This window comes from Mugil cephalus, chromosome 19 (genome assembly GCF_022458985.1).
Source record: "Mugil cephalus isolate CIBA_MC_2020 chromosome 19, CIBA_Mcephalus_1.1, whole genome shotgun sequence".
Classification (NCBI taxonomy): Eukaryota; Metazoa; Chordata; class Actinopteri; order Mugiliformes; family Mugilidae; genus Mugil; species Mugil cephalus.
This window is the reverse complement of record NC_061788.1, coordinates 16,977,249-17,002,697: the sequence shown is the minus strand read 5'-3', so window position 1 is coordinate 17,002,697 and position 25,449 is coordinate 16,977,249. Positions and strand designations below refer to the sequence as shown.

General features: G+C 42.2%; 3 protein-coding genes across 3 annotated transcripts; 1 reads left to right on the top strand and 2 right to left on the bottom strand.

Moving 5' to 3' along the window:
• Window positions 1–4,162: 4,162 nt before the first annotated feature.
• Window positions 4,163–5,765, top strand: ppp1r3c2a (protein phosphatase 1 regulatory subunit 3C2, duplicate a). Its single transcript, XM_047570034.1, has 3 exons — window positions 4,163–4,278; window positions 4,390–4,467; window positions 4,597–5,765. Exons 2-3 carry the CDS (start codon window positions 4,454–4,456, stop codon window positions 5,594–5,596), a joined length of 1,014 nt encoding a protein of 337 aa, XP_047425990.1. The 5' UTR covers window positions 4,163–4,278; window positions 4,390–4,453; the 3' UTR covers window positions 5,597–5,765.
• A 2,598-nt stretch (window positions 5,766–8,363) lies between these two features.
• On the bottom strand, window positions 8,364–11,649 carry LOC124996814 (phospholipase A2-like). The gene is made up of 4 exons (XM_047570142.1): window positions 9,549–11,649; window positions 9,295–9,442; window positions 9,085–9,218; window positions 8,364–8,966 (listed from the first exon to the last, which is right to left on the bottom strand). The coding sequence occupies exons 1-4, from the start codon at window positions 9,595–9,597 to the stop codon at window positions 8,848–8,850; spliced, it is 450 nt and encodes a 149-aa protein (XP_047426098.1). The 5' UTR covers window positions 9,598–11,649; the 3' UTR covers window positions 8,364–8,847.
• Window positions 11,650–11,785: 136 nt separating this feature from the next.
• prkab1a (protein kinase, AMP-activated, beta 1 non-catalytic subunit, a) lies at window positions 11,786–19,578 on the bottom strand. The gene is made up of 8 exons (XM_047570141.1): window positions 19,478–19,578; window positions 17,672–17,854; window positions 17,406–17,575; window positions 16,532–16,625; window positions 16,051–16,165; window positions 15,707–15,840; window positions 15,551–15,619; window positions 11,786–14,085 (listed from the first exon to the last, which is right to left on the bottom strand). Exons 2-8 carry the CDS (start codon window positions 17,819–17,821, stop codon window positions 14,008–14,010), a joined length of 810 nt encoding a protein of 269 aa, XP_047426097.1. The 5' UTR covers window positions 17,822–17,854; window positions 19,478–19,578; the 3' UTR covers window positions 11,786–14,007.
• Between the last annotated feature and the right edge of the window lie 5,871 nt (window positions 19,579–25,449).

The following is a 25,449-nucleotide window of genomic DNA, read 5'->3' as shown; positions in this document are numbered from 1 at the left end:
CACCTGTGTGAATCAGGTTAGATGTTTTACTTTCATTACGTAAGTGGACATGTAAAGACTCGCCCGCACACATTGAAGTTGACCTCACGAGGATTTTAACATGCTATATTTTTAATGACTATCGAAGCATGCAAATGGGGGTCTTATTTGTTTTGTTGTAAGTATGAGCAGCTAACCTCCGACGGCTCCCTGATGTGTTAGAACAAACAGCTCAGCCTAGCTAACACGGACGCCTAATGCGTTATAGAGACATTAGTGGCAATTACTTGCAAGAGGTGTGTTCTGGAGGGCGCAGTGTACTTTGTGAGGGAGAGAAATTACAGGTGTAATTGATACAAAAGAAAAATCTAACACCATTATGAATACAAATGTCCTCTATGAGGCCATTTGGGTACATTTAAATGACTTAAAAAAAATAATAAAAAAAAAAAACTAGACAGACCTGCCGGGGTATAATGCACAGGGACAGACAGACGCAATAAAGACTGAGATTAATGACGCATGCCGTATGCCTCTATGTGAGCTCATTGAACATCTGCAGGCAACAGACACCAGTCGGCTGGTATGCATCATGACTTTTGGGGCTGCGCTCTCTCAGCAGCCTGGAGGAGAGAAAAGATCAGTTCATTTCAGAGTGTGCTCTACTGGATTCATGTGCATTTCACAATGGGATTTAACAGCAGTGCCAGCTGAATGAATCCAAATAAAGGATGGTTAGTGACTAAGGACAAATGAAAGGATGAACAAATATCAAATAGATTACCAACATTTTCCATTTATAAAATAAAAGGTATTGATGTCGGTTTGGTTTTGCACAACAGCGGTCTGTGTGAACCTTGATGCACACACTGAGGAGTCCTACTTCTATGACCATGTTGCTTGAATTATGAATGTCCATCACATCTGCAGCCCCATATGGCTGAAATGGACTTTTAGGCTTCAACAAGTTTTAATTTATACAACTTGTCGGGGACAATCGGGCAGATTTTTACGTACTGGAGTGGAAAAACAAAGTGCGTCCATCTGACATTCTTTACATGCTGCAGAAGTAACACGACTCTGGAGGAATTATGGGTTAATATGATAGTGTGAATATACATTATTTATACACAGAAAGAGGAGATGAAGTTCATGGTGAGACTCCCCGGCTACGTACGATTGATTATTCCCACATTCATTGAATTCGAAGTGTGAACATTTCATGAATTCTCTCAAGCTGTTCTCACTGTGGCGATTTATTACTTGCACACAGGAGTCCTTCACTTTCATTCCTCTTGCGCCCGGGAGGGGTGGGCTAAGGGCTCTGGGAAGCTGAGAAGAACTGAGAACTCACAAAAGAATGGATTAAACTTCTTGTTGCTTGTTGGAAAAGAAAGGGGACTGTTCAGTGGCAACGTGATCAGAAACGTGAAGTTAAATACAGCAAAGCAGTGTGAGATCAATGGAGTTTAATCTTTGCTGCGGAATCATAAATTGGTTACAGAGTCAGCTTGTGTAAAGAGCATCATTTTAGTAGCAAGAACTTGTGAATTTTTACTTTTTTTTATTTTGTGGCCAGCTGCATCGTTATTAAGTGTTTCTCACTGGTGACTGACAAAACCACACATGATTGATGTCCATTCGTATCCACTGAAAATGACTTGTAGTTCCCTTTTCATCGGTCATCTGACTGGTTGGACCAGATGTACTGCAGACACTGATAGGGACATGTGGGACATAGGGACGGGACGGGATGTGCCAGAGAGACACTGGTGTTGATGGAGGGCTGATGAATACTTAAGACGCCCTGAAAGAGTTTGTTGTGGTTTAAAGAACGGGGACTTGGAGAACGCAGCAAAACAAATCACTGGACAAGAGCGGTGAAGCTGAATTTTGAGGAAGAATTCACTTTAACAGGGCGGGACAGTGGAGTTGATGGACAGAACAGAGTGGCAGAAATTTGTGTGGTTGAACTTTCATAAAGTTCGTTACTGACGTTTTGTCTCATAAGCCTCAGACTTATTTTCCTTTTTAAATTTAAATTCATGTCAATAAAACATTTGTGAAGCTGACATGATTGCCCTACTTTTTTTGATGTCATTTGTTACGATGTAATCCACAATGATGTGCGTGTGTTAGGCTTGGGTTTATGCCATACAATACCTAAGTAATAAATATAAGAAAGCTGGAAGCCTTATTAGTGCAGTTATAGGTACGGGTGCAGTTTTTCAGATAAATAACAAGCACATAAGTCCTACCAAAAAAGGAACACAGACAATGTTCCTCCACTACATGCCAGAGGACAGCCCAATCAATAAACTGAGACTGTAGATGGATAGACTGACGCAGGAGGCCTTACTCATTGTTTTATTTGGTTACCTCACCTTACCTGAGAAAGTTTCACTGGAGGCCGTTCCAGCCCTCTGGCATCCCCAAATCCAATACATCATGCAGCCCTCATGACTCTTAGCTCTGTCTCTGTAGCTGTCCCCGGCTATAACCAGAAAACGTGCTGCACGTTGAGAATACAGGCGCAAGAAACTGAACTGCATTGCACACGTTATCAATATATGGCAGAAAACACAACTTGACTTGTGCTGCTGTAGTATTTGAATTTCTCAAACGGGTATCAATAAAGTGTTATGTTGTTTTCTGTAGCATGTGGTGAAGCAATTGCCAATCATATGCATACACCAGAATTGGAATGTATTGGTCATCAGAGAGGGACCGCTAACTGTTCTTTTACAGAACCACCTGCAGCTCCAACAGAGTATGCAAAATTTCCTCTCATTTTAGGTTTAGATGTTCCAAACTCAAAAGAAGGAATAATGCAGTCAGGATATTCATTTTCTGCCCTTTTATTTCCTGTCAGCTCATACTGATGAAAGAATGAGAGGTTATAATAGGTTATAAGTAAGTTTCCATTACAAAACTCAAGACATACATAATAGGCATTATGTAATAACGCAGAGAAAGGCGTGGGTCTGAAAGAACTCGCCCAGAACCAATTGGCCAGAGTCAAAGAACAGGGAGGGCCTCAATTATTGCAACCTGAAACCTCAGCTTGAAATTGATTAACAAGTTTCTGCTAGCCAGCGCCTAAAATTCCTTTGATATATTCCTTTGTCAGTTACCTACTGAGCAATCTGAAACACTGGCAGGTTGCGTGATACTTCCCAGGGGTAGTATTGCAGGAACTCCCACATTAATCGCAGCCCAAACCTGTATGCACTAGTTTATGTTCACTTAGTTACAGTCTGTAGACAAAACACATGACTAGGGCAATTATATAAACCTTTTCCAGGTTTACAATATACAATATCAATATGACTTTATTTCATACCAATGATTTATGTGTATCTGCTCGATCAGTGCATTGAAGGAATAGTTTTTCTTTGTTTTTCATTTTGCAAGACTGATCAAGATTTACAGTATTAACTGTATTATATTCCCATTACAGTGGCAATAAAGAGACACAGTAAACTTGGTGTATTAATGCAGAATGTTGATGCTTTATCAGACTACTCAGATAACATTTCCTACCACTGAAACTTCACATTTGAAATCATTTACCTGACCAAACTCAAGTTACCTAGTGTTATGAAGTAGGTCAGTGAGCTTAGTTCTTACCGCTTACTTACATCAAAAATGCATCTATAGAACCATTCTTTGGTAGCAGATTAATTTGAATTATTTCCAGGAGTAATAGGAGAGTAATAGGAGAATCGCTTGGATGAAGCGCTGCAGGTGATCGATAATGAAGCGATCACTGTGCCCAGCTAAATGCAGGCGCATGCTGTGTGCAGCTAAACCTCTGAAGACCAAAATGAATGTTGGTTGTTTCACATTATAAAAGCATTTTCTCTTCCCTCCTCTTAAAATCAAAGCCCTGCACCTGCTGATGTGATCTACAATGCAAAAGGAGCATGTGATGTGCTGGAGCTACTGTTCCGTTTTCTCCCCCTAGAATCCAACGAACATTTCACTGCAAACATTTCTGCGAAAGGAAAAGGCACAGGCCTGCGTGCTTCACCCTTAAACACACTAGAAGTCTTCTTAAAACAATTCGGGGAAAGGAAAGCCTTGGAAATACCTTTCACTCAGTGAACAGGTCGCAGAACAGAGGCAGGCCATAAACAAAGCAGCTTCACTCCATTGGCTGAACCGTGCCCACATGCGTATGTGCCGTCACGGAAGGCGCGACCTCATTCCTTAACTCCGCTCAAAAGCTCCAGTGAGAGCACAGACTGACAAAGCATACTCATCTCTTTCCATCTCACCAATTAGCCGATCTACATTGTGAGTATATTTTGCACTGCATTAAGGTTTTCTCGCCATGTGTACAACTTCTTGGCTGTGGGTGAACTTGCTGAGAAGTTTGGGTATTTATCATCTGTTTTCTCCTTATAGGTCATGCTGAGTTCAGAATAACCGTCTTGGTGATACAGCAAACTCAACATCTATAGCCTGCAAAATGAGCTGTACAAGGTATGCTAATGTTTCCATTTAATCGTCCATGCAGCGATCACATAAACATGACCATATGCTACAATACTGATTGCGACTATTGTGCGTCTTTGTAAAGTAGTTTTAATCCCACCATCTGTTTCTTCTCAGAGTTCTCCATACCTTCAGTCACCCCCAGGGGCCCGTAACACCAGTCGACCTGGCCATGTATCTGAGCTTCGGCCAGCGCCAGCCCATCTATCAGCTGCTGTCCAAGACTCCTCTGAAGCGCCGTTGTCAGCCAAGCGACAGTCTACCAAGGACAAGCATGCGCTCTCTGCATCTGTCCTCCTCTGCTTCGTCGCGGTCCTCTTCCCCTGTGCCTTCGATGCTGCGGAGCTGCATCCGCAGGGACGGCTGCGCTGGTGCGAGCAAGAAGCGCGTGGTGTTTGCAGACGCTGTAGGATTGGCGCTCACCGCCGTGCGCGTGTTCATCTGTGAGCCGCCTTCCCCGGACCCTACCCTGGTGATGAGGCCCTTTTTGGCCAAAGCGGAGGACCAGCAGACGCCCTCAAGCAAACTGCAGCGCCACAAGCTGCGGCTGGATTTCCCTCAGCCTATGCTCGACCTGAAGGGCTTCCTCGCACGTCTGCGCGAGACGCATGTGCAGCTGGAGAGCTGCAACATAGCCGATCACTCGTTGAGTGGCAAGGTTTGTGTCGCCAGTGTCGGCATGGAAAAGGCCGTGCACCTGAAGGTGACCTTTGACTCTTGGCGAAGCCATCACGACGTTCCCTGCAGGTTCATGCAGCAGCAGCGCTGCTGGGGTTCTGACACAGACATGTACACCTTTGACTTGAGCCTACCCCAGAACATAGATCCAAAGGAGAGGATCGAGTTTTGCGTGTCATTCAGGCCGGGACCTGGTTCCACGACACACTGGGACAACAACAGGGGACAGAATTACAGGTTGTGTGTGGACAAAGAAGGCACCAACAGCGTCCAAGTCAGCACTAAACGGTTTTACCCTTCACTTTCAAAGCATCGGCCAGCGTCGCTGTTTTCCTATGTGTCCGACACCATGCGCAACCCTGCTGAACTACCGTACCTTCAGAAGAGTTTATCGAACTCGGTCAGAGCGGAATGGAAAACTCTATGTCCAGCGAAGTAAAGGCAAAGACCACGAGACTCTGTTGATGTGTGAACTGTCTGTTGGGTGGTCTGAAGCCCACTGTGCCAACTGTTCAAATATACTGTAGCTCAACCTCTTGAGCTGCATTGCCTGCTTTAAATAACAGCTTCTGCATTAATATTTTGATTAAATATTTTTTTCACAAAAACAAGTTGTATTTCTCTTTTCTTCCCCCGTGCAGAGTGTACACATTGGCTCAGCTCAAAATTAACTGTGCAGAAATCCCCGTTTGCCTGTTGTAGAACGACATGTAAGCCCAGATTAAGATGCCCAGGAGGAAAAGCGGAAGCACAAGACCTGCCTTAGCTTGAGAGAAACCGCACGAACCGGCAAGCAACACAATTATTTGAAAATCCTTTTGTTCTGCCAGCTGCTAATACAGCTCCTCCAAGAGAGGGAACAAATGAATGGCCTGCGCTCATGACGTGCTCTACATTCACACGGCCATCCCTGCTCTCGGCTCAGGTTTCTGGTGTGTGCTTTCATTTGTTATGTCATGCATACCAGACAGAGTGAGTCAACAATAATAAATATCTGTCACCCATAATTTAAATTGGGCAGCCTGTTCCCGGCACTCCCTAACCTGCTGTGAGAAGCTGAAGAACATGCTGTGAATTGTTACTTCTTGTGCGGTACGTGACTGGTATGGCAAATAGCAAGTAACCATGGCAGCATCAGCGCCAGCGTGTACTAAGGATAATGCGTGGGCTTGTGTTTACATGTGAGGGTGGAGTCGTCATTAGATACTGTAGCAGACACGGTGAAAGTGTCTCAGCCTCTCTGTTTCCATCCCCCTCTTAGTCTCCTCTCTTGTAGGACTAGTTTCTTTGTCCTTCACTTTCTTCCCTCTCAAGTTAGTGTCCTCCCTGCTCCACCACCTGTGTGAACCGTTGCAGCTGAGTGATAATAGCTGGGATGTTACACGTCAGCTGGTGGCACATGCAGTCCTCATATATTTATGAACCCCGACTGTGCCAGGATAAGCTTGTGTCTTATTTAAAAAATGCTCCGGGCACGCTCACTTGATATTAGGCTTCCAAAGTGGTTATTAAAAAAGACACTCATACTTTGGATAGGTCGTGGAATATTTACTTGCTCTTGCTGCATGTACGAAGCAAGAGTGAAATCCAAGAGAGGGTGAAACCAATACCTTACCAGCAGTTGCAGAAGTACAGCTCGAGTGTAATCATTCATAATTTAAACGCCAAAAGGCTTGTCATTCTAGTTTGGTGTTTTCTGGGATGCTCACCAAGATCAAAAGAGGCCTGAGGAAAAATCACATATTCGTAGAGTAGTTCGGTTACCCCAAAGAAGCCAGTGAGCACTCAAACACACCAGTTAGGAAGAGCCGAAGGAAGAGAAGGAAGTGCTGCACTAGATTTACTGTTAATGAAGGAAAAATAGGAAGGTGAGGTCGCATGCAACGCAGTCAGTAGAGATTTTGCAAATGCATGCCCGCAGCACTCTAGGATCAGTCTGGACAATAGTGTTAAATCTCAAAGACACTCCTTGAAACTGCAGAACTTTCCTCATAACCACAGGATCTGAAAACATCATCATTTGAAAGCAGCATGGATAAATACAAGCATTCAGCCATCAGGGGAGGAAAACACCCCAGTGGAAAATACCTTCATTTAGCAAGCTGCTGTTAAACAACGTGTTGTGTCATTTAGTTTGTGAGACATCTTATAATGTGCAAACGGTATTAGGTTAGAGAAAGGCTTTTCACTGGTCACTGTTGTTTCGTGCATTTGTCATTTTTTATATATATATATAGTTTTTTTTTCTCAGTTTATCTTTTAGCTAGCAGCAGACACAGCTGGCTGGTGGCCAGCAGCCAGCTTTCGGTGCTTACAGTGCTGATGCTTGTGTTGTCTGAACAATGGCCTGGAGCCTGATCCAGTGGGTTACAGCCGCAGCTGTGATCACAGAGAGAAAGAGGGATGTGGGCAGCTAACAGAGGCGGCTCGCTGAAAGCAAGGCAGCAGATTGCAGCGCCTGGATTGATTCTCTCTATAGTGCCCAGTAAGCTGCTAAGCAGTGAGAGCTCTGTCTACAGTGTCTACAGCAACATAAAGTTATAGAGCCATTTATAACAAGGGTCTTCGATGTTCTTCAGGCCAAGGACCCCAAACTGAAGAGAGATTAAGTAGGGACCCCCTACGTACTACACGTGTTCTATATTAAACTCGATCTAGTGCTGTTTATATACATTATTATCGTTTTTCATTCAATTTTAAGCTATTCAAATAATACATGGATTTCACCTGGGGAATGTATCGGATCTTGGGGAGTTGCGAGGAACCTGACAGATCAGCATTCAGTTCAGACAGGTCGGCTCAGCAGCTGATTGGCTCAGCAGCGATAGGGGCGGGGATTAAATATGGTCGTTATATCATTTGGTTTCATAACATCCAGTTTAAGGATGTTTGCGTGTAGACTAATTCCAGCAACAACGAGCAAATAATTATTTGCTCAACATTGTTGCAAGTTAAAGATCAGATCCCTTTTTTATACACAACTAAGTACTGGAATCTGGAAGTATTGTCAGCAGGAAGAATCTCACAAAATGAGCAGTGAGCAATGAAAGAAAAACACACAATGATTTATGGTGACCTCATTTTTCTGTTGCTCACACTGAGCAAGGGCAGTAGAATCAAGTGATGCAGCTGAACTTCTCTCTCTGCATTGTTGTTTTGTTACTGTCAAAGATCATATTTTTACATTTGCCTATTGAGACCAGAGCTTTGTGTCACTGAGTCAGGTTCTCATTTATTTATTTATGTATTTTACTATCCATATCATCAAAGAAACAACTAATATACATGCGGTGCACCTATTCAGAATTTCTATAATGAAAAACACTTCCGCAGATGAGCATAATAAGTTCCCATACACAGGCAGGCTCAAGTGATAGCATTTCACACCAAATTAAAATCTTTTTTATATATATTTTTAATATATTTTTATTTAAAGCCAATAGATTGTATTAAAAAAAATTAACTTTCTATATTACAGCACAGTTTAGTAAACAGAAGAGGCAGACCAAACTGGTAGCGACCTATGCTAATTCTTCCTACCTGTGCAAGCGATTAAAGGAAAAGAAAGAACAGGTAGTGCCCTTCATTGGTAAGATGCTTAGGATTATACGCTTGAATAAGCTAGCCATACATAATACACAGCATGACCCGCAGGACGAACACAAATCCTCCATTTTTATGTGGTGGTTTTTACTGACACCGGTCGCTGGGCAGGTGCTCGTGCTCGGGGATCCAAGGTGTTCGGCCAAAGCACTCGGCGGCCTTCCTGTCGCACTCACAGATGAACATCTCACACTTGTCATTTTTGCCTGGAGATGAGAAGACAAAACAAAGCTCACATCACTCTGCGAGTACTGCAAGGCCAACAAGCTCTACTATAATTTGAGAAACACACACACACACAAAAAAAAAATGTTTGCTACTCACTGGTACAGGTGATCCTTTTGTTTGCGGTGTCGCACGTGTGGTAGTAGTACTCCGTGTAAGGGTTGTCAAAGATGGGGAAGCACTCCGAGTGCTGCATGGCATCGCTGTAACACTGGTCGTGCACTTGGCAGCACCTGCAGGTCAATAAGTTTTGAAACGTGCTGGTTTCGTGTGTGGCCTGAAAACCAGGCTGAGCGGCCGAATTATTACCTATCCAGATCATCCACGGGCGTGCCAGAGCCTCCTAATCCACAGTAGCAGCCGTAGTCGGCGTAGTCAAAAAGAGGTTTGCTGTCGGGCATCACGCACAGAATCATCTCTCTGAACTGGTGGAGGGCCTTGCTGTCCAGGGACTGGGCTGAGGACCAAGCAACAGGACGCAATCACAGTTTGCACCAGGCGAGAAAACGCGTGCGCTCATAGACGTGCACGTGGGTGAGCGGTTTTAGTCGAGTTGTACTCACCAACAGAGAGGCCTACGGCCAGGAGAAGCAAGGTGTGGAGGGAGTTCATCTTACAAGCCACGACTTCAGTCACCGAGTAGCTCCCAATCTATGATCTCACCTTTTTATATATCAAGACTTATCCCGTCAGCTGTTCACACCAGACGGGGTCACACAACTCCCAGTGTAGTGACTCTGAGATTCAAACACAAACACAGAAGCACATGCAATAGCAGGCAGATGTTCTCACGCACTTGTTTGAACTGATATGTTTGCTATGATTGTAATTGACAGTCTTTAGTCTAAGCAGCACTTTAATGTACCTGTATGATCACAAGCAAAACTTAATTAATAAGCATAAATGCATAATAAACTATGTTTCAGGTCCTTCCCTTGCTGGTAAATGTAATATCTACCAAACTTCAGAGAGGTTTTAAGTTAATTTGGGAGAATTAATCAAGGCCTTAAAAGCATGACTAGATCTGGCCAAGAACTTCCTCATTTTTCTTCAAGATTCTTCATAACTGCTAAAATTAAAAGTTTACAATGGTGGAGAGGACGTGGTAAAATATCTGTGGGCCATTTTCACATATTCCTAGAATGTCCTAATATTTCTTCAAATTGGGTAGACATTACAGCAGTAATCACATCAATATTCATTTGGAAACATTCCATATGAGGAAAATAGACACATTCTTGTTAGAATTACTATTAACTACTAGCAAAAAAAAAAGCAATAACCAGGAAACGACTGAGCAACGAGTGTCCAACAATTTCAATTCCAAGAAATAGTTGAATAATAGACACTGAATATTCGGTCTACTTTTTTATTCGCAAAAGGACACTGGAAATGCGTGTGGAGAGATGACCCCTTTCTTTTATCTCCTCCTATTTCCTGTGTAAAAAGGACTATGGAAACCCATTCTGCGTGGAGAAATCTGTTTTATTTTATTTATGTGTTTTTCTGCAAGAGGACAGTGAAAACCTGTTCTGCAGCGACTAATCCAACGGGGAAGAAAAGGACACAGAAAATATGTTCTGTATGGCCATCTTTCATTTCATTCTGTTCTATATTTTTCTGCTTGTACTTGAAAAACAATAAAAACAATAAAAACAAAACAAAACAAAACAAAAAAAATCCAGTAGATGTACACCGTGGACTTTCATGTCCATCACTACTGTACATCTGATGCCATTCTCATTGAAATGGGGGAATGAAGGTGATAAAAAAAATGAATAAATAATGTTAAGGGCTGACCAGCCTTGACCAGGAATGTGTTCTCCGAGAGGTATTCTGCACTCTGAGCTATCTGTTCGGGCAAACTTCATGAATATAAATGTATCCAAAGTCCCGCTTGAGCGCTGTAGCGGGGGGGTCGCGGCCTGAATGAAGGGTCATGGTCTGGGAAGGGTTCAGAAACCCTGGTGGGACTATCTCGCGAATCTGTGAACGTGTTAAGCAGTCGCACTGACACGAACGGAAGCAAAAGCGAGATTCTTTTGACAGACAGAACGGTCTCGAAAATGCATTTGTAACGTGCTGACACTTGTACATTTACTGTACGTGCAAGTTCGCAGCAGAATTCAGATGTATAAAAAGCAGTCCTGAGGCAAACTGCGTTGCATAACTTTTGTAAAGGCAATTTACGCAATAACCTCTTGTCTGAAAAAAATACGGGCACGAACTGCAAAACACGGACAATCAATGTTGTGCTGATATGCAGAGCACTCGAGGTTGGGAGCAAAACGCTTAAAGGCAAGTGGACAGTATCTGTGGAGAATGATGCAGATTTTATATGGCGTGTTTGTGAATTTATAACAGCGAACCGTGGTGAGTTCTCTGGGCTCTTTTGTTTATATCACGTTGTACCGCATCGAGAGCAGAATAATGTTTGAAAATGAATTCGCTGGTTCATTATCTGTAACCGCTCCATTGTGTAGAGGGTTACAGGGGGGCTGGAGACGATAGCGGCTGGCATTGGGCGAGAGGCCGGGTGCACCCTGGATTCCAAGTTGTCAGTCTCGCAGACTCGCACGCACACCTACGGGCAATTTAGAATCACCGGTTAACCTAATTAGCATGTCTTTGGAAGGCAGAAGGAAGTCGGAGCATCCAGTTATGTAAAGAATGTAAAAGGTGTTTGCAGGCCTATAAAACATGATCATTATCCTTTCTGTTTAGAAAGGTTTGATCAATCAACAATAACCACAGAAGGCTCGGACGAGCGCCATGGCTACAGTAAATAAAACAAACAGCATTTGTAACTTAAAGTTTAATAGAAATATATCTCAGAACAGAAAGTGTGCTTCAACAGGTCAACAACATATCTAGTGATAATGAAATGTGTTTGAACGTCTAGCATCTTCACATTATAGATCCTTAGCATGTAGGCTACTAGACAGCAGCAGAGCTAACACAAACAAATGAAAATAAAATCTCTCACAGTCTTACCAAGATACTATCATTACATTGATGCTGATTCAAGTTCAAGGAAAAAAAACAACATAAGAAAAAACTACAACATTGCAGTCCTTCAGACTTCATGAAACGTACACTGACCATTAACAGTCCCAACTTACCATCACAAGAAACCCGTGAACAGTACTGAGTGTGCCACACGATCCTATGCTGGTCCTCTTATCAGTGTTGTTACTTGCAAGTGTTTCCTGTTTAAATGTCCAGTGTGGAGGATTTACTGGCATCTAGCTATGACGCCACAGGTCTTTCCATGGGTGCGGAATACCCAAAAGGCGTTCTCTAGAGTCACTGGCTTTTTCCATTAAGGTGGACATTAGTATTTCAGTAATAATCAGAATATAAGCCCAAAATGCCTCATGTAACAGTGTGGCCTGATCCGGCCCACTTGGAAAGGATTTGAGAACTGGATTGAGAGGGGTGGTGTGAACCTCTGATATTCCACTGAACCATTAAACATGCAAACACTTGAAAGAATTCTGTATCAACGATAAAGGTAGAAGAAAACTTCTTCTTTTCTTATATCTCTATATTTCTGCTCCGCAGTAGGCAGAACCACATTGCCCATGTCAAAAAAAAAGTGTTGTAAAGGGCATGTGAACGCATATATCTATCTATAATAGGAATCACTCATCAGAATGATTTCAGTCGTGCTGAAGAAATATGGTCCATGTTACGTAGTCAGTGTTTAGTTTGTCCATTGTAGGCTACTGTAGAAACGTATAAAAAGACCCACTTGTTGTGTATACTATTAATAAAAGTGCACTGATTCATATTTACAATATGATTCCAATGATATAAAACCTAATCGTGACAGTCAGCAGTGGTGTATGGCACAAACGAATGATGCCATCTTAAAGTAAAGCCAGCAGGCATCAGCTATCTCCTAACTGAATGCATTCACATTGTGTAAAAGAAAGAAGAAACATATTTGTGCAACAGTACATCTAAACCTGCATAAATGTTCAAAAATATATTCATTATGCTTCTGAAACCTCGTCATGCTGAGAGTGTTCGCATCCTACAAAGTAAAATATCTGCTACGAGGCGTTTTTCTTTGCCTCAAGTTTTGACTGGAATGGTCGCGGCCACAACGCCTCAACTTCTTTTTAAAGGACAACATGCGTCAACAAAACAAACCACGTTGTTAATCAGTGTAGAAAAAGATATATTAGATATTATTAACACTTCGAGGAAGATGTGCGCTGTGTGATTATCACTATCGAGATATGTCGTCACGTTCAACATAAACAGCAAAAGACAAACAGTGGAGAGCTACTGCAGTGCATTTTTCTTTTCTCTCTGACCTTGAATCACATTCCCAACAGAACCTTCTCAACAGTGGGAAAGACGACAGCAGCCTTGTTTATCTGAGGTCAGGTTTTCCCAGCATTAGCGATCACCACGATTCCTTCCACTTGGGTTTATTACAAACACGTCAGTCATTATTGCCTGTGTATTCTACTGCTGTAGAGAACGATAAAGGGCGGTCAGTGAACAGATAAAGGCAGCTTAGGAAGGATTGGTGGGATGACATGTACCATCCTAAACAGATGTATAAAATAACTGGATATAAAAGGAGTGTACAATATATAACCTCTGAGCTTTTAGCCTTTCAAGCTTCAGATGAATTGATATGGTGGCCTTTGTCCTTCCAGACTGTATTAAATAATTTAAAGTCAACATATAAATGACCTCTTGAAGAAGATGTATACAGGAATCTTTTCAAATGATTGATCTGTTCCTATTTCCTATACATTCCTTGTCTTGACTTAATCATTACTTTTTTGCTTTCCAATATTATCATTCCATATTATTATACCTGAATACTTAATTCCTTATTTTATCCGTTTCCTCCACCTGGTTCAGAGCTGCTTCTTCACATTTCACACCGTGTCTCTTTTTTATGTGGGAGAAAAAAATAAATAAACTTGCGGAGCTTATATTTTGTACATTCCGTGCACCGGTAATACACTGGGTTGTTATTAAAAAGAGAGTCTTCAATCAGATGGGCTTATACAGCAGGGTGGTGACGTACTTCTTCTTGTAGCGATGTGTCGCACTGAGCACCATCACTCCATCCTGTGACAGAAAAAGACAGCACGGAGGGGAAACAAAGATGAAATGCAGAACATGCTTCCAGCTCTAATGCGTGTGGACCTTGAGATACAGTGAAAACCAAATATTCCATGTGCATGAGTTACTGGTTTAAGAAAATGTGTGCGATGGAAGATAGCTCTCCCTTAAATTAAGCTGGGCTCAGAGAAGAGGAGTTTCAAAATTCGGCCTATATTGAAATCAGGTTGCATCACATTTAAGGAGAAACTTCCCAGATATTGTTCTCTCTAATCTCAAGACTTGCCAAGCGAACCATACAAAATTGGGAGGATTCTAGCGCTAGGCACACTGCAGGATAATACTGAGATTATCGTGCCAGATCAGCGAGCACTGAATGTGCCGCCTCACGTGATCTCATAGGAAGTGGTTGGAAAAAAAAAAAGATAAACTGTGGTGCAACAGCTTGCCGTAAAGCTACTGATACACGCTCCAGCCCGGATGGGTAGGCAGTGATGCCCCTGGAAGCCAACCGCCAATCAAACCAAATGAAGAAGAGCAACAACTTGCTGTAACTTTGTGATAATGTGCAGCGAATGCCCAGAAAATGGCGATAATCTTCGCTGTGGCTGTGCATCCGCATCAACTGCTCTGTGTCCTTGTAGACTGGCTGTTGGGACACCACCGACAAATCCCCCACGCTTTAATCCTAAACATCCAATATGTTTGATATTAATCGGGTTGGCCCCGAACTGCGAGTGCTTTGGTAGGGGTTACAGCGGCTCTGTAAAACGCTCGCATCAGTCGAAACTCTTGGCCGGGCATCGGTAACAAGCAAGGTCTCAGATCGTTTGTAGTGCTCTGTTATTTCTGTTGTTTCTGCTTCTTTTAGTCTAGTGGCGATAGAATCCTCCAGTAAGTCTGACATTTAGTAGCATCAGTCAGATACAAAAATAGTTCTCACAGTTTCAGCACGAACACACAGACTTTGTTTTCCATAGCAGTACATTCAGTGCAGCATTTTAATTGCTGAACCGCGGTTGCAAAGCTCTTAAAACCTGCCTCTCTACTAGGAGGATGCAACACACACACACACACACAAAAAATATCAACCAAATGGAAAGCGGCAAAAAAACTGACCAACTGAAATGGAAAAAAGTTCAGAACAGTTCAAGGTACAAGTGTTATTCCTCATTTAGTCTGACTGCGCGGTCTATATTTAGGTATTACGTGTTTAGTTTGTTTTTCCTTTCACAATTTTGAAATAAGTCCAATTATCTGTCCTTCAGCATTGCCGTTCTCTTCTATTAGCAGCTTCTTATCACTGTTGGCATTCAATAGACGCAACCTGTTGTGCAATACTGCTAACAGCGGCGGCCGCTCACACTTCAGGTTAAAAACACTAACGAAGCTGGTCATTTCTCAAGAAGTCATCTAAGTTTTCCTACATATCAAGTCCCGAGAAACTTCGGCGTGAAACATTGAACCTTACCTTAATAGAAAGAGCATAGAGGTGATTGAGCATGACATGGTTGGGTTCTGGGAGTAGCGCAGGGTCACACTGGGCATAAAAAGAGCACGGAAGAATGATTAACCCAAAGAATCTCAAACATTTATAATATAATGAGCCTGAGTTACAGCTACTTACGGAAATGCCAGTGTCTTTGTTGAGGATGACCTGCAGGAGGTGAGGCGGGAGTATGGGTGGAGACTTAATCTTCTCTTCCTGTTTAGGAACATACGCGTCCTGGTGATAGGGACCAGGAGGTGAGCTGGATAGGTCTAGTGAAGGGAAGGGCAGAATATCATGTTCAATGTTTTTTTACTTTCAAGGTTCAACCAACGTTTTAAATATTAAGAACTAACCACCTAATTTTAATGATGGATTTAAAATATTTATTTCTTTTGGCACACTTCAACATCGCTGCTTTCAGATACTGCCTCCTGCAGCAGTGAATCCTAACAGAGTGGACATTTTTTTGCAGCACTCACCTGACATGTCGGAGCATTTCTGCGAGTCCACCATTAGAGCATCAAACACTTCAAAGTCTGTTTTCTTCACCTGGATGACATTGTTGACTGTGCCTAGCTGGCTGGTTACAACAGGCTGTTAGGAAACAAAATCACAAATAAAACTATTAACCAGCCAATTATGTGAGAACTGTTAATTCGACTGAACCAAAGCATCTTACAATAATAAGGAGAAAGACCACTCTGTCTCTAATCATGTCTCCCACCACACAGTGCATTAGGTTTAGAGCTGGTATTAATATAAAATATGCTTTTGTCTGTCAGGATTTCAGGGTTAAAGCACACCTCTCTGTCTTATTTCCGGAGGCTGACAGCAATAACTTCAGAAAATTGTCATGGGTGTTCCCAAGTAATATATTCCGTATGCAGTCTGACAAGGCCTCTCTGCTCTAAATTAATTGTGAGCGACATAAACGTTTCAGGTCAGAGATTGATCACTAACCTCTGCTGGGTCGTGGGTCCACTGGCCGTCCACATAAAACTTGTACTGATGCTCCCCTTCGGGTAGATCAACGATTGCCACGAAGGTGTTCTGACTTTGACAGATGACAAGGGAGAATATTTGGCACAGTGAGTAAAGGCTGGTTCACGGGTTCATGTGTTTGAGGAGCGATGCAGACTCTGAAAGGTTCCACTCACACTTCAATAACGTTACTTGTCAGTTTCTGACACAGGGCTCCTCTGGGTGCTTTACCTGTCTGTTTCAAGCACAGTAGGCAGACAAAGCACGAGATTTTTTTAAGCTATGAATCTGGAATGATTTCTCACGATGAGTGTAACCCTGTCTGTCTGCCCATATATATGTATATGTATATATATATATATTGTTTAATGATGAACTTCAAACAGTGTGGATAGCAGATGATCTCCTTGCATAGCCTGTTGCAGCTCTACACCTCCACAAGCCATGCAGAGGCAGTGAACGTGTCTGTGGGTGGAGCACGAGAAGTTGTGGATGAGACCTGCAGAGGCATGTAAATAGCCACAAGCTTATTTTGTTCTTATTTTGCTGTTTATTTAATTTGTTAAAACAACACTTTCAGTTTTGTAGCCTCCTCTCTCTAATTAGAGAGCTGATTGCTGTCATTACATTTGAATTTGACATGTCTACACACGAATATTTAAGAGATGGAGTTAAATGTTGGACAACAATCTAAGAAATGAAGAACAATGAGCATTTTTTTAAGAATACCCATACTCTTCAGGTTAAATGAAAAACATTTTCTTTTGAAGAATTAACAAGAGAATGTACCAGGACTGTGAAACGTTAAAGTTGTACCTGAAACACAGCATATCGGCTTAGGACATGCTCTCACCTTCTAATGAGAGGAATCTTGTTGGCCCAGTTGTTGAAGGATCCAGAGAGGTAGACCTCCTTTCCGTCACCAGTCCAGCGAAACACTGTCGGTCGATCTAGAGTTGGCCCTTTGTCTTCTGCTTCCAGGTCCTGCTGCCACGCGAGGAACTCCTCTTTCTCTAACGGAGCCTAAAACAAACAAAAACATCGCATCGTGTGAGGACTACGGGTTCCGCAGGCACCAAAGTGCTGTGCTTGTAACAGATGTGTACTTCTAAGATTTACCTTCAAGTCTTCTCCATGAAAAATATCTGCATCCTCCGGGCTATCCATCAGGATTTTTGGCCTCTCTCCCTCTTTTGTACCTCGGCTGTCCCTCCGCTGAGCCTTCTCCCCATGGCCCATCGCAGCCCTCTCACTGCTCGTATTCCCCATGGCTTTATCTTCCAGTAGGCTGTTACAAGGTCACTGTGAATAGATATGAGGCAGTTGTGTAAAGGCAGCCCAGAAAAAAAAGACAGAGAAAAAGATGGGATATTTTAAATGAAGCAATTATCATTAGTAGTATCTACATTTTGAGATGGAATTACAAAAAGAGACACTAAAGTTACAGCTTAAAATGATGTACAGTGAGTTGGAGACTGACCCAAATGTGCAAACAGCAACATACAAGTAGAAGCAGGTCAAAATCCTTATTTGTAATACGTTTACTAACTTTATGATCACACAGAACTCCCTGCGGCTGGGATCTGAACAGCAGCAGTGGGTACTTTTTAACAAACCACCAGGGCACATGGAATCCTGTGATCATGACACAACATTTCCTTTCAACGTGACACTATATCTCTATAAAGGACCGGGGTGTTCTGCCACCTCCTCCATAACACCATTAAATCCTCGCTGTTGTTTTTTTTTTGTAAGATTCAGGACTTGCTGGCTTACACTGATGCCATCCACCTAGTGGAAATTGATGTATTTATCAGTATAATATAGCCTTCCTGCACTAGATCAGCCTTCATGACTGTTCTAATGTGCAGCTTATGTTGAAACAGCATCAGAAACGTAGTGATGCAACAATCATTTTGGGGGATGTAGTTTGTGATACTGTTGAACACATAATAATATACTGGTATTTTTATTTATTTTACTTCTCTTTCACTCATGTATAATTCCCCTGCATTGTATAACTGAGTTTGGTCAATCGAATAAGGAAACAGCAGTAATATGACCTTGACAAAATAATGTCAGTTAGCATTAATAGATTACCTATTATATGTTGCCATGCACGTATCCAGTGATATAAAAGCCCTGCCAGGGGGCCTCTGGAGACTTAAAAAGGCAACGCCATTATGATCCCTTCACCTTCCTGATTTCTTAGGGAAAAATTATTAGGGTATTATACATAATAGTATTGTCATGACACTACTCATCTATAATCTCAGTTTAAGGTGAGCCAAAAGGGAGGTTTATGGGAGGGCTGGTTTTCTAGACTGTACTTTGTACTTAACTAGACTGCACTTAACATTTGTTAAACAATGAGCTTGTTCATACAAATAAAATAACAGTTTTACTGACAAGACTTTAAAATACAGTGGCAGCATTTACTATTGATTAATAAGCTGACGACTGGGTACTTTTCACTGCAATATCATGTTAAAACTTTCTGAAAACAAGCTTAGACCTCGAGTCATTCTGCCGTGATGCTATCTTTGAGATAACGCACCACATAACGGCAGTGTGTGTTTACGTTTTTGCCATCAAACGCTGCGACTTCCGGCGAGGCTAACGGTAGCTCATCTTAACCCCCCACCCGACGAACAGGCTCCATTACCAGCTCTTTCGGCACAGTTCATTTAAACTGACTTCACTGTAGGTAATATACGCAGTCCCCCGTCAACCCGAGACACGATTAGAGGTTAAGTTACACGGTATTCTCAAGCTAACGGTTCATAGCATCTAGCACCCCAGTGCTGTGGTAGCCGGCTTCAAGTGCCTTAGATGCAAACGGTGTCTAATAAACGGAAGTGATAAAAGAATAAGGAATGAAGGCACAGCCATGAATGCACGCGTCATTTGGCTTTTTTATTTTACCTGTGAAACCGGTTACCGTCGCAGCTTCGTGCTTAGCCTGGCAACCCCATCTGAGCAGAAAAACAAAACATTCGGTCAAGCAAAACAAACCCGCCCACTTGCGCATGCGCAGATTCGTCAGAAAACGAGTTACATTCTGAAAACTACTGTATAAGCCCTCTGGTGCATTTATTAATGCATAAATATGCCACATGCATTTTAATATTTGTATTTAGTGTTTCATGGTCGTTTTATATATTTTACGTCTGCTGCTCTTCGTGGTGAGATGTAATTCCATGCACTCAACACTAGATGTCAGCGTGAGTCAAGTACAATGCAGCTCTTGATGCATAATTGTGAGCCACAGAATGTATCTTCTATAACAAAGTACTTTACAGCAGTACACAGTGTGCATTTGATGATATTTCCAAATATATGATATTGCTATTACATATAGCAATTTCATCGCTATACGTTTTAGATAAATACTTGTAATACTTGTCTGTCTTTGATTTTTTACATTCCATGACTAATCCTACTATTAGCACCTTGAGTTCAATTTATACTATTGACAGAGCAAGACAATACATCAGCTTTGTTCTTGACTGCGTCATTCACAGTGAGGCAGTGCAACTTCAAATAAATAACTAAATATTTGAAATAGTTTCATCTGTTACAGTGCGTATGTTCACATTTCATATTTTTCTAGGCCACACTTTGTATCTGGTGACCTCTGTTATGACTCCAGTACCGATGCTGCTGTGCCTCCTGTTAATAAATGAAGCAGATATTCTAACATAAAGTACATTTATGACATTTAAAATAATCAAATCTAGCATGCATGATACAAGGGCCATTTGTTAGTCAATAGCTATCAGTATTATTACTTATGTGGGTTCTATTATTTTATCTTATGGTAACAAATGGAACTTTTAAGAACAGAATAGCTTCTTAGAGTCGTATTCCTTCACCTCATGGGGTGACATTCGTCCCTTACATTAATTTCTGTTGGAAGAATCAAGAGCAAAAACTGAAGAAAAAAAAAAAGAGCATTGTCTTATGTTTGTTTTGCCCTTCCACCACCTTTCCTTCCATTAACTTTTCCAAAGATGCTATATTGTTAACTATGTTCATTATACACAAACAGCACTCCAGCATCATGCACGGGGGGCAGTGAAAGCTTGGAGGCTTTTGTACATAATGAGGAGCTAAAAAAAAAAAATGTCCGGCAGCAGAAATGTTTGAGCTGAAGGGAAGTTTGGTTTAACTGGACCCTTTTAAAACAAAATAATTTATATTCCCCAAGGAACTATTATCTAGAATGTCACAGCAGACACAGACCCAAATTACTGTCACGGTCACACTTGATTGCGGTACACAGATGTCAGTACGCACAGGGTGTTCAATTACGGAGATTTAATTTCTCCCTGCACGGCTTTTACGCCTTGTTATAACCGGCTTAAGTTGTCAGCTTCTTCTCAAAAGAATCTGCTTGTCTAGGCTCCAAAACAATGGAACTGTTCTCACGTGATTCCGCAGTCTCTATGCATGTTTTCTTGCAGATGATGCAGGAGAGAGAGGCGTGCAATGTAACGAGAGCACGGCACGTTAGGTCTATCTTGGAACCTGGAGAATATAATTGGCTGGGGTCAGCTGCAGAGACCGAGTGGGCTCTAAGGAAGAATTGACCTCTCTGGAGGAGGTGGGGTGTTTTTTTTGTTTTTTTTCTCGTTTTTTTTCTTTTTTGCTTACAGGTGGAGGTGGATCTAAAAATGGGATTGGGGAAATGGAGCTGGATGGCATGACATGTTGTTAGGCTTGAAGTGTTGAAGAGCAGCTGGCAGTGGTACAAAGACTGGATGAGATCCAGCAATAGCTGATTAGTCATTAGGGGTTGGACACTCACACCTCAGTCTTTCTTAAAATATTTTCCATTCTCCATGTAGATATCACTGCAAATCCCAGTTACATCATTAAGGTCTGACTTTATTTATTCAAAAAACAACCTGAATGTGTTCTTTGATAGCTTTTTACTCTACTTAGCCAGAAACATTAAAGCTAAAGCCCAAACTGGGAGAAGACTCGAATTCTCACAAGAAGTCCTCTAATGGCTCAAAACAGGCTTGATGATCTCCATGAAGGAACCGTCAGGCCTGACATTTTGCCGTGGCTCCGTTCTGGCTCCCTGGAGCCATGACCGCACTGACACTCTTGTTTACCATTACCCATTACCCCGCTGAGTGAAGCCGTCGCCCTGCAACAGCAGCCACAGGAGCACCGCCAGCAGCCAGCCGCGGTGCACTCTCTGTAGGACATGCGGCGATAACCTTTGTACTGAGCTCCTCTGGATTGCACATGGCATGGGGAGAGATGACTCAAAAACTCACACTTTTCCCTGGCACTCTCACAGGCTCACATATTGTGTGTGCGCGCAACACATTTGATGCCGGTGTAAAAAAAAAAAAAAAAAAAATAGCATGCAATAAATACCAACATTATGGCTCAGAATTGTCTTTCTGTTTGGGCTTAAGGAAAGAATTTAGTGTTAGCGCACTTTTCCGCATGAACGCAAATGACACCTTTCCGTCAAGTCCTTGATTTCATGCTTGATTAGCTACTAGAGACCTCCTTATAAGAACAGAAATATAAGAATTTTAATGTTCATAATTGATAATTGAACATAATTGTGAGCTCTTATTTTAGATATGGGTTAATATGTGCTATGTGCTAATGAGTATAGATTAAAATGGTGTATATGAAACTGATCATAAGCAGAGGGCCCATGTTTGTGATAATCATGAGACATCACACTAATGTTTTAATATTTGGTGGGCAATACTTGGATTACGTCATTGTTGATTTTCATCGATAAAACTATAGCAAAAATGTAGAATGTTGACAAAGTTGCAAGATGCTTTCTCTGTAAACGAACTTTCAGGGTGCTTTGTGGAAATCCATTCACTGATATCCATTCATTTTTTGCACTCGTATGATAAACAGACTGAGGTCATATTGTTTGGGCGCAGTGATGCTTCCAAAGTCCATGCTAATCCGGGCCATTTAAGTCAACACTTGACGCAGACAGCAACTGACCTGGGTGCAAGACTGGGCAGAGATTTCACACTTGACCTAAGTGAAACAATTTTTTCCTTGGCATTACTTCAGATCTTAATCCAAGCATTTATCTCCAACTCCCTTTGACAACTGGAACACGCTTCGTGTTGCGCAGAGCCGTACGTCATTTGCTCGACTACAACCTGTTTCAGCCAAAACACAAAAGCACATTAACCCATTTTTGGCGACAGTCTGTTGGCTCCTGGTACATTTTGGATTAATTCTGTTTTTATATGCCTTTATGCCCTTGGCCCATGGTATCCGTCCGACCTGCTCCCTCATGCTCTCTCACGCTCTCTCGGGTTGGCAGATCAGTCATCATTAATCATGCCAAAGACAAAGAGGAAGCTGAGAGGTGGCCGCGCCTTTTCAGTTGCTGCCCTGACACTGTGGATCGACTTGAAAATCATGTCTTGGAACATATTTTTTTTTCATGATAGATAGATAGATTATAAAGTATACAGAGATGATCACAATGGCGAACAACCATAGCAGTATGGTGAATATAGTAACACTAACGATCCTGTTCTGATGAAATGTTCTGGCATTTATGTGGATATTACTTTGATATGTGCCCGAATAAGCAACAGCTAGAGGGTGTTCCTTGCATTCTGGTCCCATATGTTCTCTGGATAAACGATGCACAGGCAAGGCACAGGCAAGTTTATCCATGCGATGAGACAAGGCCACCTTCCTCCAGTGCTCGGTGGTCCAGTTCTGAAGCTTAAGTGTCGCTGACAGCAGTGGACAGTGGTCAGCAGTGGCATCCTGACTGGTCTGTGGCTATGCAGACCTCATACAACACAAACTGTTATGCACTGTGTGTTATGGATACCATTTTATCAGACCCGGCATTGACCACTGGATTCAACAACACGGTGCCCACCTTTGCATTGATGAGCCATTGTCACTCACAACCCTGACTATTTTCAATTGCTACTAACCACAGGAGATTGGGAACACCCCAAGACAGCAGCAGTTTTAGAGTTGCCATCACAATCTGGGCATTGCAAAGTACTCAGATCCTTCCACTTTCCCATTTTTTCCTGCTTTTACCCAATGAACTCTGAGAACAAGATACATCTCACCAACTGAAGGTGCCATTAAAGCAAGATAATCAGTATGTGTCTGCACATTGCACGTTGCTAGTTTTAAAGCTCTTCTGGTCAATTAGTCGTACACCTTGTATGTTGTCTACCTGGGGTTTAAATTAGCTGGAACTACGACAGTATGGGCCATTACCAGCTGATACAATGCCAGTCAGTCACAGGGCTGCATATTATAAAACACGTTTTGTGTTTGCAAAAAAAACTGTTCATTGCTCGTTTGTCTGCACATTTCTGTTTAATGCCACTAAAAGAAAAGTGACACTGGAATGAAAATAAAAGCAATTTTTAAGCTTTTTTACTCATTCATGATTTGCTGCAAACCCGTACCATGCTCCAAGCCTTTGTTTAGAAAATGAGTAACTTGATCATAAGACGAAGGATCCAAGTAACTTGAAGGGAGCAAATGTTTCTAATTACATCATTATGTAATTGGCGGGGCGGTTCAGGTGGGGTAACCTTGATTGAACCTTAATCCAGAGCTCGAGTTTAACATTTGACTCAGCATTTTATGTAGCACTTAGCCTGGTCAAGAACGTCATCACCGAATCTGTTATGAAACAATTATGTAACACTCTCATGTGAACGATTTCTCTCCCACACAGTCGGTCGGTGTGTTTTGCACTCGGTCTCTCTTTCTGCCGCATGTGTCTCACGGCTTGGACTTTGAAGACTTTGTGCTTTTGTTTTGCTTAAGTAACAACGGCCTCAGGGTAGCTGGGGGTTGTAGCTACAGGGCAGTGTCTGACTACTACAAGTGAGAAACAGTTATTTTCATTTTAATTATAGGCAGGTGAAAGGTCTATTGGCCGTGATGCTCCAAGAGCCGATACTCAGCTTCCATGCTCTGAATGATAGCCACTTCAGATTGTCCCCGAGCCATGACCTTCTTGACATCCATACTGCATGTTCGAGGTTTTATGGGCCAGGTTTCCGGGGAAAGCTCTTTGTACTCCATGAAATGTAGTCTATAATCCGTTCAAACCGCCCTTGGCGTTGCACCAGTTCTATCACGCCACGGCAATCATCGAGGGAGTTTGACGACAGTGAATTTTGAACAAGCATAAATTCTGCACTACTCTGTTGCTACAGTAAATTGACTGTTATGCCTGTCAAGCTTTCCATTCTGGCACGGCACAATGATGGTTCTCCAGTTACGCACTGAAGCTAAAGCAGCCTCATCTCTGAAGTGGTGAGATTCTAGCAGATTATTATAAAACTCAATCCAGGAGTTTGCTCGAACATTATTTCTAATGGTCTCTTCAGTGCTAATTTACTTTAAGATACACACGGTGGTTGCATAGGTTACAGTATACGAAGAGCATGCTATCAGGTTCTGTGTGCTGCGTCGAGAGCACAGTGTAAACAACTCAAATCAGTTTTAATTAATAACTTTTGCAGCAGGTGAGTTGCTACAACAGACAACGCGCTAATGAGAGGTCTTCTAGCCTCGAAGGTGTGTTGGCAGCTGTGTGTGTGAAATGAGCCACTTGTGATACCCCAACTTCGCTTCTGTGAGCACAACCATTTGCTTGTCGGAAGCACGACCACAGCACATTTTACAGTGAGCCCATATGGTCTCATCTGATTCACAGAATCAAGGTGGTTAATGATTTTAGCCCATGTTACAACAAAGAAGAGATCATAGTGGGGCTTTTTCAGACTACCAGCAGCAAAGTACCACATATTACATAGCTTGATCAGTTGTCAGTGTCAAGAGGAGTTATTGCACAAGCTTGATGCTGAAGAATGAAAGAAAATTGATTTTTTTTT

What these genes read in the sequence shown, in the direction of transcription:
- LOC124996814 (XM_047570142.1), bottom strand. Translation starts at nt 9,597, where the DNA reads ATGAACTCCCTCCACACCTTGCTTCTCCTGGCCGTAGGCCTCTCTGTT. An exon ending in GGCCGTAGGCCTCTCTGTTG is followed by an intron (nt 9,443 to 9,548) that starts GTGAGTACAACT and finishes CTTGGTCCTCAG; the next exon opens with CCCAGTCCCTGGACAGCAAG. An exon ending in CAAAAGGATCACCTGTACCA is followed by an intron (nt 8,967 to 9,084) that starts GTGAGTAGCAAA and finishes TCTCATCTCCAG; the next exon opens with GCAAAAATGACAAGTGTGAG.
- prkab1a (XM_047570141.1), bottom strand. Translation starts at nt 17,821, where the DNA reads ATGGGGAATACGAGCAGTGAGAGGGCTGCGATGGGCCATGGGGAGAAG. An exon ending in GGACCCACGACCCAGCAGAG is followed by an intron (nt 16,166 to 16,531) that starts GTTAGTGATCAA and finishes GTTTCCTAACAG; the next exon opens with CCTGTTGTAACCAGCCAGCT. An exon ending in ACAAAGACACTGGCATTTCC is followed by an intron (nt 15,620 to 15,706) that starts GTAAGTAGCTGT and finishes TTTTATGCCCAG; the next exon opens with TGTGACCCTGCGCTACTCCC.